The 13,254-nt window shown below is 31.4% G+C and overlaps 1 protein-coding gene across 1 annotated transcript in view; it reads left to right on the top strand.

Annotated features, from left to right (window-relative positions):
* LOC139501824 (integrator complex subunit 11-like) overlaps positions 1-13,254 on the top strand; it is a 33,212-nt gene that overhangs the window by 5,014 nt on the left and 14,944 nt on the right. Inside the window, exons 5-11 of the mRNA XM_071291041.1 lie at positions 2,966-3,077; positions 3,506-3,622; positions 8,031-8,129; positions 8,880-9,053; positions 9,729-9,848; positions 11,545-11,640; positions 12,157-12,279. Of these exons, the coding sequence (XP_071147142.1) occupies positions 2,966-3,077; positions 3,506-3,622; positions 8,031-8,129; positions 8,880-9,053; positions 9,729-9,848; positions 11,545-11,640; positions 12,157-12,279 (841 nt within the window). The remainder of the gene's footprint in view (positions 1-2,965; positions 3,078-3,505; positions 3,623-8,030; positions 8,130-8,879; positions 9,054-9,728; positions 9,849-11,544; positions 11,641-12,156; positions 12,280-13,254) is intronic.

Below are 13,254 nucleotides of genomic sequence, written 5' to 3'. Positions count from 1 at the left end.
ATTGAAGTAACAATTTAGAATATTTAAAAGCAAATTATTTAACATAAAAATCCAATTACAAACATTTCAACACTTGCTTCATGGATGAAGGACCTGTAATCATGAAAACTTGTCTAGTATATTCTTTCAATAAAGAAACGCAAGGCGTTGTGTAAAAATAAATGAATACCTTCATGCGGTCAGATTATTCGAGTGTTAAAATACTAGAAAAGTGCTTATTTACCACTTGTTCTACAACTTATCATGGGGAACACAGCTAAAAAAAAACACTATGTCAAAGGGAGGTAATCCATTTTTTTCATATGATTTTATACACTATGAGGAGAAATATGTGCAAAATGTGATGTAAATGGGGAGAATATTTATGCCTTTCATTGATAGCATAACTCTCATTTCTTATTTCTTTCAATCTGGACACAAAAACAAATTTTTACAATATACTTCATGCTTCTCTCACAGTACACTGAGTGCATCCTGGATAGCCGCAGTTAAAGATAGAAATTTGTTTAAAAAACAGCTTTAAATGGTTCCAAAATCCTTCCATTACATTAACATTTACAGGAAATGAGTTTTGTGATTATTGTGTGGCCTTGGACAAGTACAGTGAAAAAGTGCATATTTTCCTTAGGGGTAAATTCAGTTTATTATCATTCATGAAAGTACAAATGTAGCCCTATCTTTTGCAACAATAAAAACATAGGGTCATGCATCATTTTTGGGCATTCACATGGCCTTGTTTACAAACAATGTAGATTCGCACTGAATTCCTATACTGACCCCCATTACTTTTCAACCCTGAAGGGGAAAAATTAGTACATTCAGCATATTTTTTTTTTTTTCAACTCTAGTTTTGATCCATCTACCAAAAAATATTTATTACAAACATTATCTGCCAATCAGAAGAGCATATAACTTCAGTGTTATACAGAAAGCTCTCCCCTAAATGGGCGGTCCCTGATGACGTATATTTATTTACTGAATTTACCCCTAAACATTTTGCCGCCATTTTTTCCATAACAAAGGGAAATAATCCTATCATCATGATCATTAAAATTACGGGTAAAATCGGGCCATGATCAACTTGGACCACAACAAGACACAATCACGTGCACTCAAAATCATGTCTCAAAAATAAAATGAAAATATAAAATAAAATGAAAATACCGACCTTCCTATATATCCTATTTTTTTAAAACATGTAACCTTGAACAGACATATATTTTTTTTTGGCCTAATGCAATAAAAACCCTATTTTCATGATGTTACAATGTATTGACTTGATATATATAAATTGTCTAAGGTTTATCACTACTTTTGATATACACAAAATATAGTTCATTGATCATAACATATTAAACATCCTGTTCATGATTATTTCTAGAAATTAATCAATTAGATATATGCTCAGATATTCAAGTTACAAAATGGTGTTATACTTGTCAAGAAAATGTATAGCTTTTGCAAGGTACAGGAATCTAAGATTTGTTCTAAAAATATCAATGTCATTGTTAATGTAATCTTTAATGGAGTTGTCTTCCTTTGTCCGTAATTGAAGAACTTTGAATCAAATACAATCAATGCTTTATACAATGCAGTATTTAATTTGACCTCCAACAGATAAATTAAAGCAACCCTTACCTTTCAGTGCTTACAAGCACTTTGATTACTAATAAAATTGAGAATGGAAATGGGGAATGTGTCAAAGAGACAACAACCCGCCCAAATAAAAAACAACAGCAGAGGGTCACCAACAGGTCTTCAATGTAGCGAGAAATTCCCGCACCCGGAGGCGTCCTTCAGCTGGCCCCTAAACAAATATATACTAGTCCAGTGATAATGAACGCCATACTAATTTCCAAATTGTACACAAGAAACTAAAATTAAAATAATACAAGACTAACAAAGGCCAGAGGCTCCTGACTTGGGACAGGCGCAAAAATGCGGCGGGGTTAAACATGTTTGTGAGATCTCAACCCTCCCCCTATACCTCTAACCAATGTAGTAAAGTAAACGCATAACAATACGCACATTAAAATTCAGTTCAAGAGAAATCCGAGACTGATGTCAGAAGATGTAACCAAAGAAAATAAACAAAATGACAATAATACATAAATAACAACAGACTACTAGCAGTTAACTGACATGCCAGCTCCAGACTTCAACTAAACTGACTGAAAGATTATAATTTCATCATATGAACATCAGGCACAATCCTTCCCGTTAGGGGTTTAGTATCATACCATCATAACATATATGAGAAGAACATAACCCGTGTCATGCCAACAACTGTTTTTAGAATAAATTTGTTTAGTTCCGATGCAAAGACCTTATCAATGACTCAATATTAACGTCAAAATATGCAATCTTTAATGACTTGACAACAGTATCGTAATTATATCCCTTCTTAATAAGTCTATTCAAAGGTTTTGTAAGTTTCTGAGGTGAATACTGACACCTTTGTGCTTTATAAAGAATATTACCATAAAAAATTGGATGTGAAATACCTGAACGTATTAAAAGTCTGCATGTTGAGCTATATTTACGAATAATGTCTTTATACTGATGATAAAATTTAGTAAATGTTTTGACTAGTTTGTGATATCGAAAACCCTGGTGTAATAATTTTTCAGTAATACATAAATTTCTCTCGTTAAAATCTAAAACATTGTTACATACACGAGCGAATCGTACAAGTTGAGATATATAAACACCGTAAGATGGTGACAAGGGAACGTCACCATCTAAAAACGGATAATTAACGATAGGAAATGAAAAATCATCCCTTTTATCATAAATTTTAGTATTCAGCTTAATGTTTACTCAAAATTGATGTTTTCTTGAGAGCATTTATCCATTCACTCATCCCTTTGTAAAGGATTTACCCATCTTTCTATTTATTCATTTATCAATGTATCCCTTTGTTTTGATCACTTGTTAAAATCATTTTGTTTATTTATATTTGTAGTCATTTTCACTTGGACCATTGTGGTGCTTTGCCATACATGTCTGAAATGGTGGGATTTGATGGACCAATCTACATGACACATCCAACAAAGGCCATATGTCCTATATTATTGGTATGTATGATGTTCATCATGTTAGGCAAATTATTTTAAACAAATTAAATTGACTTATATAAACACTTCACAAAATCAGAGTGTCCTCATTCAATACAATATTAATAATACTTAACAATATTTTTTTTAGAATTTCAAAAACATTCTGTTGTTTTTCTATAAATGGTATATTAGCTAAATTTACAAGATTAACTTTCCATGCAATACTTCTTATTGTTTATTGATTCTCATGGCTGAGAAGAAGAAAAATTATAGAACTCTGAAGACCATAGATTGAACTATAGTTGCTAACTTATATGTTATTTGGTCACTGGTTGATACTTGTCTCATTGGAAATCATACCTCTTCTTCTTCTTATTTTTCATTTTGTCACCAAAATTTTAAAATGTAAAAAGAACATTTTTTCATGTTTTTTTTTTGTCTTTTAGGAAGACTACAGAAAAATAACAGTAGAGAGAAAAGGAGAAACTAATTTCTTCACGTCAGAAATGATAAAACAGTGTATGAAAAAGACTGTTGCTGTCAACCTACACGAAGTTATTAAGGTAATTCATGTACATGTAGTAGAAAAAAAGAGATAATTAAAAACCAATTGTTCTCTTAAGGTCTTACCACGTAAAATTTCTAAATAATTGATATAAGCTACTTCTGGTTTACTCAAAGTTAGTTTTGGCTTTCATTGGTATGTTTCTGCATACTAATTAAATAAATATATGATTTCTATTTTCTGTTTCGTGAAATAAGGGAGATAATTGCAGATATCTGGTTTCAAAAATGTCACTTCCAGTCTCATATGAATGGGTTTTTCATACTGATTCTAAAAATTAGAATAATCTAACTCCAATCAGACTAGGTATGTATACAGATTATCATATGAGTTACAAATATAATGACATTCATTTGGTAAAGGTAGATAAAATTACACCACATTGCTTCCAAATGAGCCAAAAGTTTGTAACAAACAAATATGAAAAAGAATTTTGTTGTTATTTTTTTGGTTACAGAGGAGATACTTCTTCTTCTTTGTATAAGCTTCCTATAGACAGGAACACCTCTAATGATATTAGAGTATATATGAGGGTAATTTTGTGGATAATTTTTTTGTTTTTGTTTCTTTACAACTATGTACAGCACATTATGTGTATGTTTGTTATTATATGTACTTTTTGGTTTTGTTGTGTCTTTTAAAGTTATATATACAGATATTGCTTTTTAACTTGTTTATTATCATATGCTTATCTTATTTACATGTGTCAATGATGTGTTTTTCCTATTCATGCAAGTGACAATAAAATTACCTATATAATAGATGCTTACATGGGTGTAATTTACATAGGGAGTTTATGATGTTAAAAGAAAAAAAGAAAACTTGTTAAAATATCAACATAGTAGCCAATGCTTAAAATCTAAAACATATCTTTCATTTCATCTAGATATGATAACCAACTTTGCTCAGTATGATAAAACAAAATTCATATTAAAAATACATTATGATTTTAATATAATTATTTTGTGCTTTATTTTAAGATGTTTGTACTATTTAAAATTTCAATGGTTTATTCTGTAAAAACAAAATCCTATTCAGTTTACCTTAAAAAGAATAGGAAATTAAAATGGATAAAAGTATTAACAACGTAATATTGACTAAAGGAAATTAAAAAAAAAAAAACAACAAAAAAACAATTAAAATTATTACAAAAAAGATTAAAAGCCATGATGGTGATGTTAAAAGTAAAGACTTTATCTGCTTCACTTGTAGTTTTAAAATTACTTTCACAAAATCATAATCATTATATATGGTTGTTGTGCTTGCAAACGGGTGATTTTCACCTTCATGTTGATATTATTATCAGAATATATCCTTCAATGTCCTTTTTCACTTTGAATATAGGCTTTTGTTTCAAACCTCTACACACGTATAACTGTCACTACATGTATATATTCATTGGCACATATTATTTGTTGTTTAATGCATCCAGTACTTCTATTCTCTTTGCGTGAAGTTGGAATAATAGATTTCTACATTTTTCTTCTATCTTGGTCATGAGTTCACTACTTATGTTCAGTGTTTCTTTGAAATTATTACAATCCAGTATCAATTGTGTTATTTCCATCTTATTGCAGCAGAAAGTATTCCATTTAATTGGATCAATATTATCCAATATTTCCATTTTCATCTCTACATAGTATTTCTCTCTTATAGTACTTAACACTGGACAAGAGGTAACCATATGAATAATGTCTTCATTTTCTGTATTGCACAGCTGACATAACGGTTCTGCTACAAAGTGTGTGAACTTGTGTTTGTCCGACTGTAAGATATATGCTCCCGTCATCATTCTGGCTTTTATAATTGCTTTTCTTAATTCAAGTCGTGGTTGATTTTGTAGATTCCATACTTGAGCTGTTTTTCCAATTTCTAAATTTTCTATGTTCATATTTTTTAGACTGGTTTTATTACGAGCTTCAGATTTTAATTGAGCATTCCAATATTGGTTTACTTTTTTCTTTATTTCTTCTTTCCATATATCTCTTTTTGGAAGATTTTTCTGCAAATAGTTGATGGAAGGAAGATCATACATCTCAAGTATATTCAGTATCCTGCTGAAAAAACTTTTCTTGTTGTCATAGTTAGTGGCAATTTGTCTAATCATAACATCTTTAATTTTGCTGTTGTCACATGATAATATAGAGTATAAAAGTGATAAATGTCTTTTATGTATTTCAGCTTCTATAGGCAATGCTCCAAGTAGTAGTAGTACCACAGCATTTGATGTTCTTTCTGGTAGTGACTGTAGGTGCCTCAAGTTTTTCCTATGGAATATCTCTAGTTCCTCTATATTTGATTTTGTTAAAGGTAGTACTTCTAAACCATATGTTAATCTTGGTATTACATAGGTTTTATATATTTGGTATGAGATTGCAGGGTTAAGTCCATTTGTACCGTGCACACCAGAACCCATAAGTGCATACTTTGTTCTTCTAGCGGTTTGTATTCTTTCTTTGATGTTGAAGTTATGTTCTTTTCCATCTGTTCTCTTTATTCCTAGATGCTCACTACAATCAGATGTTTTTACAACTTTGCCTCCCATTGTCCAGCTGTAGCTAGATTTACGCTTTGAACAGTCGATTATTTCTGTTTTGGTAGGATGTATTTTGTAATGATGCTCTTTAGCATATCTGTCTATTACATTCAGCATTACTTGTAGCTCATACTCGTTGTTTGAGATAAAGGCTATATCATCTGCACAAGTTGGTGCCCCTACATATATGTCTCCCAAATGATAACCCAAAGAGTTCTGTTCTAGCTCTACTAATAGGTCTTGTACAAATATTTTGTATAAGTGTGTTGAAAGTATACCGCCTTGCCTTACACCTTGCTTGATTTTAAATGGTTCACTAAGTCCATCCATCCATTTTACTTTGGAAGTAAGCCCTTCATATAGTTCTGTTAGTATTTTCCAATAAGTTGGATGCATATTTTGGTCAATAGCCTTATCCATTAAGATGATATGCTGTACGACATCAAATGCTGATTGTACGTCAAGAACAGATATAAAGAAGTTTTCAGTTGGTTTTTTTATTTCATATCGAGATTCTGATATGAGCAGGCTTGACATGATTGGTGACAGTCCTTCTGTAAATCCAAATTGTAGGAGTGTTTCTGATTTTAGATTAAGCTTTTCCAGAAAGGCATATTCAAAAGTTTTTCCAATAGTAGGTGTTACTGTTATTCCCCGGTAATTGCCCATAACAGTTGGATCTTTTTGTTTTTTCAGTACTGGTGTAAGTATGCCAAATTTAAATGATACTGGTACTGTTCTTTTCAATATTATGTTGTTAAATATTGAGGTTAGCACAGGAGAGACGCTTGATTTTGAATTTTGTAGATGCTCAGCTGTTATTCCAGATTCATCTGCACTTTTTTTAGTATTGAGCTTGCCAATTGCCTTCATGACTTCAGACTCTGTAAACTGTTCTGGGTCTTCAGCTTTGTCTATTGCTTGTTCGTACAGTTGCTGCCTAATTTTGCAGAGATTAAGATAGCCATTTTCATATATATTCTCTTTTGGTACACTAAGATCTTCATAGTATTTGGCAAAACTTTTCCTTTGTTCTTCAGGAACATAATTATAATTTTCATCAATTTTCAAGCAATTTGTTGAGGTTTGTTGATTGCTGCGATTCCTATTTATGAGTCTGTAGAAAAGTTGAGAATTTGGGTTGTCCATTAATAAGTCAAACAGTGCATGGGGAAATAACTCTAACAATAAAAAAGTCTCTAGCTAAACAAGATGTGTTTCATAGGCGCAATAACTGATATAATAGTCAAAACATCTAAGCGACATCTTGGGATACAACTTTTTCCTGCGAATATAGGGTTTGGCAGAGAAAGAAAAAAATCAATAGGTTAATAGGTTTTTCCGAAGAAAAGTGAAAAGACCTAATAATATACACACCTTAATTCTTTTTGAATGAGCTTTTGTTTTTGAAAAAAAGGATTATTGAATGAACAGTAGGAAAATGTTTGATAACTAGAAAAGATCTAGAATATAGGAAATTCTACTTATTCAGTATTTACAATTTTCAGTTTTTTCTTAGTAATATAAAGGAGCGTTCAGTGTCCCCAAACTTTGTATATTTTATAACTCAAAAAGTATTGAATAATAGGAATAAAATTGGTATTATTTTCATTTCAACTGTTTTGATGCTTCTTACTAACATGACTAAGGAAGAGAAATCTGAAATATAACAAAAAAAAATCACTCTGCCTCATATTAGAAACAACATAACATAACCAAAAAAAAAAGCTGGAAAAGATTGAGAATCAAGTAAATGTTCTGAAAAAATTTGATCTTGCCCTGAAAATTGCTTGTTCACATCTTCTTATTTATTGAATACTAAAATAAAATCCAGGATTAATTCTTGTGCTTATCTTTTTCATTCCTGAAGGTTGATGATGAATTAGAAATAAAGGCATATTATGCAGGACATGTTTTAGGGGCAGCAATGTTCCAAGTCAGAGTTGGTCAACAGTCCATGGTATATACAGTAAGTATAAGTGTTGACCTTGAAGGTCTTACTATGACCTTGTTACACAGGATACGTTTTAGGGGCAGCAATGTTCCAAGTGAGAGTTGGTCAACAGTCCATGGTATATACAGTAAGTGTAATTCTCGACCTTGAAGGTCTCACTATGACCTTGTTACACAGGATACGTTTTAGGGGCAGCAATGTTCCAAGTGAGAGTTGGTCAACAGTCCATGGTATATGACTTTGGAATGAAAAAAAATAGCAATACAAGTGCTATTCCTTTCCTTTTCTGTGTACATCCTCCTTTTTCATGAATTAATATTGTCAGTTTTTTTTAAAGTTCTTTGTTGAACTTAGAGTATGACACTTTAGATGCTATAAGCAATATATGTTAATATAACTGGTGTTTTGTAAGGTGTTCAAGGCTGTGTGATAAGTGTCATCTGACCTTGACTTTCATTTTCATGGATTTTTAACAAGTTAAATTTATCTAATCCTTGTAGTGAAACCTTTATCTTTAAAACTTTAGGTATCAATTCAGTCATGATAAGAAGATGCTGACAAGATGTGTATGTATGTGCACTCTTGTTTTAATTTGTTGGTCATTGTTTTCACAAGAGAATTTAAAAAAAACAAAGATCAAGCTAGTATACAAATTTATTTGGTTAAAAATGGCAGAACTAAAAATACCTTAAATCTAAATAAAACTTTACTTTAATTTTCTCCTTGAAATCTAATTTCTGATAAATAACATGTATATGTTTTCAGGGTGATTATAATATGACCCCAGATAGACATCTTGGTGCCGCCTGGATTGATAAATGTCGGCCAGATTTACTTATCACAGAATCTACCTATGCTACAACAATAAGAGATTCAAAGCGATGTCGAGAGAGAGATTTCCTGAAGAAAGTACATTCTTGTGTAGAGAAAGGTGGAAAGGTACTCTAGAGATATTAACAGATTGCAATGGGAAAATTTCTGCTAATTTAAAAAGAAAGTTTTCAATATAGATTTGAATTGTGTTTTTTGAAAATTCATACAAAGTATAAGCATACAAATGGGTTATTTTCATACAAATTGGACACACTTGACATAATCATATAATTCATCTTTTAGCTAATGAAATAACATTATTTGTTTGAATTGAATACCTTCTGATAATATTAAAAATGCAACAAACTCAAAAGCATAAAAATCAATGTACATGTAGATAGTAATATCTCTGAATTTGTGTAGTATGTTTTAGCTGCACTGGGGGCCTCCATAGCTAGCTATAGGCGGTCTAAATAATTCATCTACTTTATCACTTGCCAGTTAAGTCTAAGGTTGGGCATTTAAGTCTTGCTCAGGATCAAGGCAGGTGTGTTTGACCTCTATCTTAATTGACAGTTTTCTGCCACTGGTCAGTGTTTCTCTCCAGGTACCACCACAATAAAGCCAAGCTTGCCTAATGTCCAACTCTATAAATAAACAATCATGCACCACCAACATTATGATGACACATCATGTGATAAATATCAGGAAAATACTATCAAAAATATTGAAATGTATACTAAGTAGATGATCTATGTAAAGCATGTTTAGTTTGTCATCCTGAATGTGTTCTATTTCCAGGTTTTAATTCCAGTATTTGCGTTAGGGAGAGCTCAAGAGTTATGTATACTGCTAGAGAGTTACTGGGAAAGAATGAACTTGAAAGTACCCATTTATTTCTCATTGGGTTTGACAGAAAAGGTATGTTTATAATATTTTCTCGCTGTATTGAAGACCCATTATTGGCCTTTTGCTGTTTTTTGCTCTTTGGTCAATTTGTTGTCTCTTTGACACATTCCCCATTTCCATTCTCAATTTTACATTGTCTGTTAAAAAAGCAGATTAAAAAAATGTGAAAAAAAACATAAAATATGTAGACAACATATGATATGGTTTTTTTTCACATCAGTAGATATTTAATTTTCATTGAATTCTAACATTCAATATTTTTACAGTTACATGTACTAGAAAATCACCAAAAATACGGTTAATATAGAGAGTTTTATAAGTGCTTTTCCTTAACTGTTATTGAAATAAGGGGATATAAGTAATAATAGGTCACCATAGGCTTCAACAGTGAGAAAAACTCACAACATATAGTCATCTATGAAAGACCTTGATATGAAAACTATGAAACAAATTAAAAAGAAAAAACTATGGCCAAACTGATAACATTACAAAAAAACAATAAACAGATATCACAGACATGAAGCAACTACAAGCACTGAATTACAAGCTCCTGACTTGGGACAGACACATATGGCAGGGATAAAGATGTTTGTGAATGCCCAAGGATCTCCTAAACATTGTATGTTTTTTTTCATACTTTATATTATTCCACTATTTGAGATATCTGCCAATTTTAACTGGATAAAGTGCTTTGGGATTAAATGATTCCTTTTGATTTAGAGGTCATGGAGGTCATTTGGTTGAAGGTTAGGTAGCAGCAGCAATTTATAGACCTAATTTTGTTTTTCAACTTTACAGTCCTCACCCCTAAAACTATGTTACAAAAAATAAAATAGGCATCATGAAACATATCATTTTTAGTACAAATAAAAATAAATCTTAATTTGGTTTATGCACAAATGTTGTTTCTGTTATCATGGTTTTGTTTATTGATATTTTCAAGCTTGATATGCAGATTGAGTTATATATATACTGGTAATTAGATATAAGAAGATGTGGTATGAGTTCCAATAAGACAACTCTCCATCCAAGGCATTGTTATTTTTTTATGTACATGTATCAAGTTTTATCCTTGAATGTGCATGGTGATATTGCACTTTTATGTTTTGTGTAAATAACAAAACTATGTTTTGATTCTGTTGTTTTAAATTGTAAACAACAGTCTCTCATAGTTCTTTTAAGAATGGCACATGCATTCTAAATTTTATATTGTGTACTTGATATTATATTGTGTTTATACTTGTATGTATGTGGAGAGACTTTAATAAACTATTGAATCTGTAAAAGTAAACCATTATAGGTCAAAGTACACTTTCAACATGGAGACTTGGCTAATACCAAACAGCAAGCTAAAAAGAAAAAAAATGACAAATGTAAATCATTCAAACAGAAAAACCAACAATCTAATCTATATAAAGAATGAGAAACAAGAAACTCTTAGGACTTAGGACAGGTGCAAACATCTGTTGGTTTGAACGTTTTATTGATGCCAATCTTCATTAAACTTTGATTAGAAAAAAGCAAGAAAACAAACAAAAATCAAACAACCTTACATTTGAAAGAATACATTTTTGAAACAGAATCACTGTAAAACAATGTTGTAAAATTTTGATTGAGGTATTAATCTACTAATTTAGACAAATTGGGAATAAGCGAAATGAAAACTTTTTTTGAATGAAAGAAATTTTGTAAATTTTGTATTTTCTAGGCCAATCATTATTACAAGCTGTTCATTACATGGACAAGCCAGAAGATCAAGAAGACATTTGTACACAGAAATATGTTTGAATTTAAACACATTAAGGTAAATTACAATTATTACAAAGCATTGAAGATTAGATCTATTTCTAATTCTAAATAAATGGAAGATTGCAGTTAGGAGACAATAAGATGTTTAAAATTGTTGATAATGCTCTTTTAGAAACAAATTATGAACTTTAGCTGATGATGTCATCATGTTACCAGTATCGGTATACTTTACATAAGAAACATAAGTCAGTGGTTTTCACATTCAAGACTGATAAGGAGAGCATGTATGCTGGTAGTAGAAGGTGATGTGGGGAACACATTGAGACCTGGTGAACATGTTACTCAGACATAAGGAACACATCACTGAGACAAGGGGAGCACATGAGTGAGACAGAAAAACAACAACACACTTCAAATTATCCCCACAATTTGTTTTACATGATTTTAATTATCTGTTACAGAGTTTTCATACTTTACTTCTTCATTTTTGTCTCATGTTTTGGTGATAAGTTCAGTTTGGATTGTGTAACTTAATGATGATCTTTCTTACTAGGCTTTCTCTTTTTTTCAGCCATTTGACAGGGCCTACATAGAGAACCCAGGACCAATGGTAGTATTTGCCACTCCTGGAATGTTGCATGCTGGCCTTTCACTACAAGTATTTAAAAAATGGGCTCCAAACCCTAACAATATGGTAAGATCTGTAGACAGAAAAAGTTCATTAATTTATTATAATATCAATATCAGCACCAGCGTTTTACAGGAGGTTGAGGTGGGTTTGAAGGGAATTTTACTTCAACCTGCCCAACTCTGCACTTTGTAACCACTACTCCTCTTTAGTGACCAGATTTCTGTTTAGAGTTTCTATGGAGGTACAGATTCTTATAAAATAAATTCTAAATTCCATATTGTTGTCACTTATTATACCCCACGCAACGAAGTTGCGCAGGGTATAATGTTTTTGACCCGTCCGTCCGTCAGTCCGTCAGTCCTGTTTCTTGTCATCGCAACTCCTCTCAAACCACACAACAGAATTTCACGAAACCTTTTCAGATAATAAGGACATACTATGTAGATGTGCATATCGACAGGAAATTACGATTCAATTTTTTTTCTAGGAGTTACGCCCCTTTGAACTTATTTGCCTTAATGTACTACTACAACAGTTTGTCATCGCAACTCCTCTGAAACTACATAACAGAATTTCATCAAACCTTTTCAGATAATAAGGACATACTATGTAGATGTGCATATCGACAGGAAATCACGATTCAATTTTTTTTCTAGGAGTTACACCTCTTTGAACTTATTTGCTTTAAGGTACTACTTCAACAGTTTGTCATCTCAACTCCTCTGAAACCACACAACAGAATTTCATGAAACTTTGTAGATAATAAGGACATACTATGTAGATGTGCATATCAACAGGAAATTACGATTCAATTTTTTTTCTAGGAGTTATGGCCCTTTGAACTTATTTGCTTCAATGTACTTCTGCAACAGTTTGTCATCTCAACTCCTCTGAAAACACACAACAAAATTTCATGAAATTTTGTAGATAGGACATACTATGTAGATGTGTATATTGACAGGAAATTATTATTCAGTATTTTTTTTTATACAATTTTTTTTTATACAGTACATTCCGGTTATTTGCATAGCCTATTTG

The sequence above is a fragment of the Mytilus edulis genome, chromosome 13 (genome assembly GCF_963676685.1).
Source record: "Mytilus edulis chromosome 13, xbMytEdul2.2, whole genome shotgun sequence".
Classification (NCBI taxonomy): domain Eukaryota; kingdom Metazoa; phylum Mollusca; class Bivalvia; order Mytilida; family Mytilidae; genus Mytilus; species Mytilus edulis.
The sequence above is the reverse complement of the archived record's forward strand: the minus strand, read 5'-3'. Positions and strand labels throughout refer to the sequence as shown.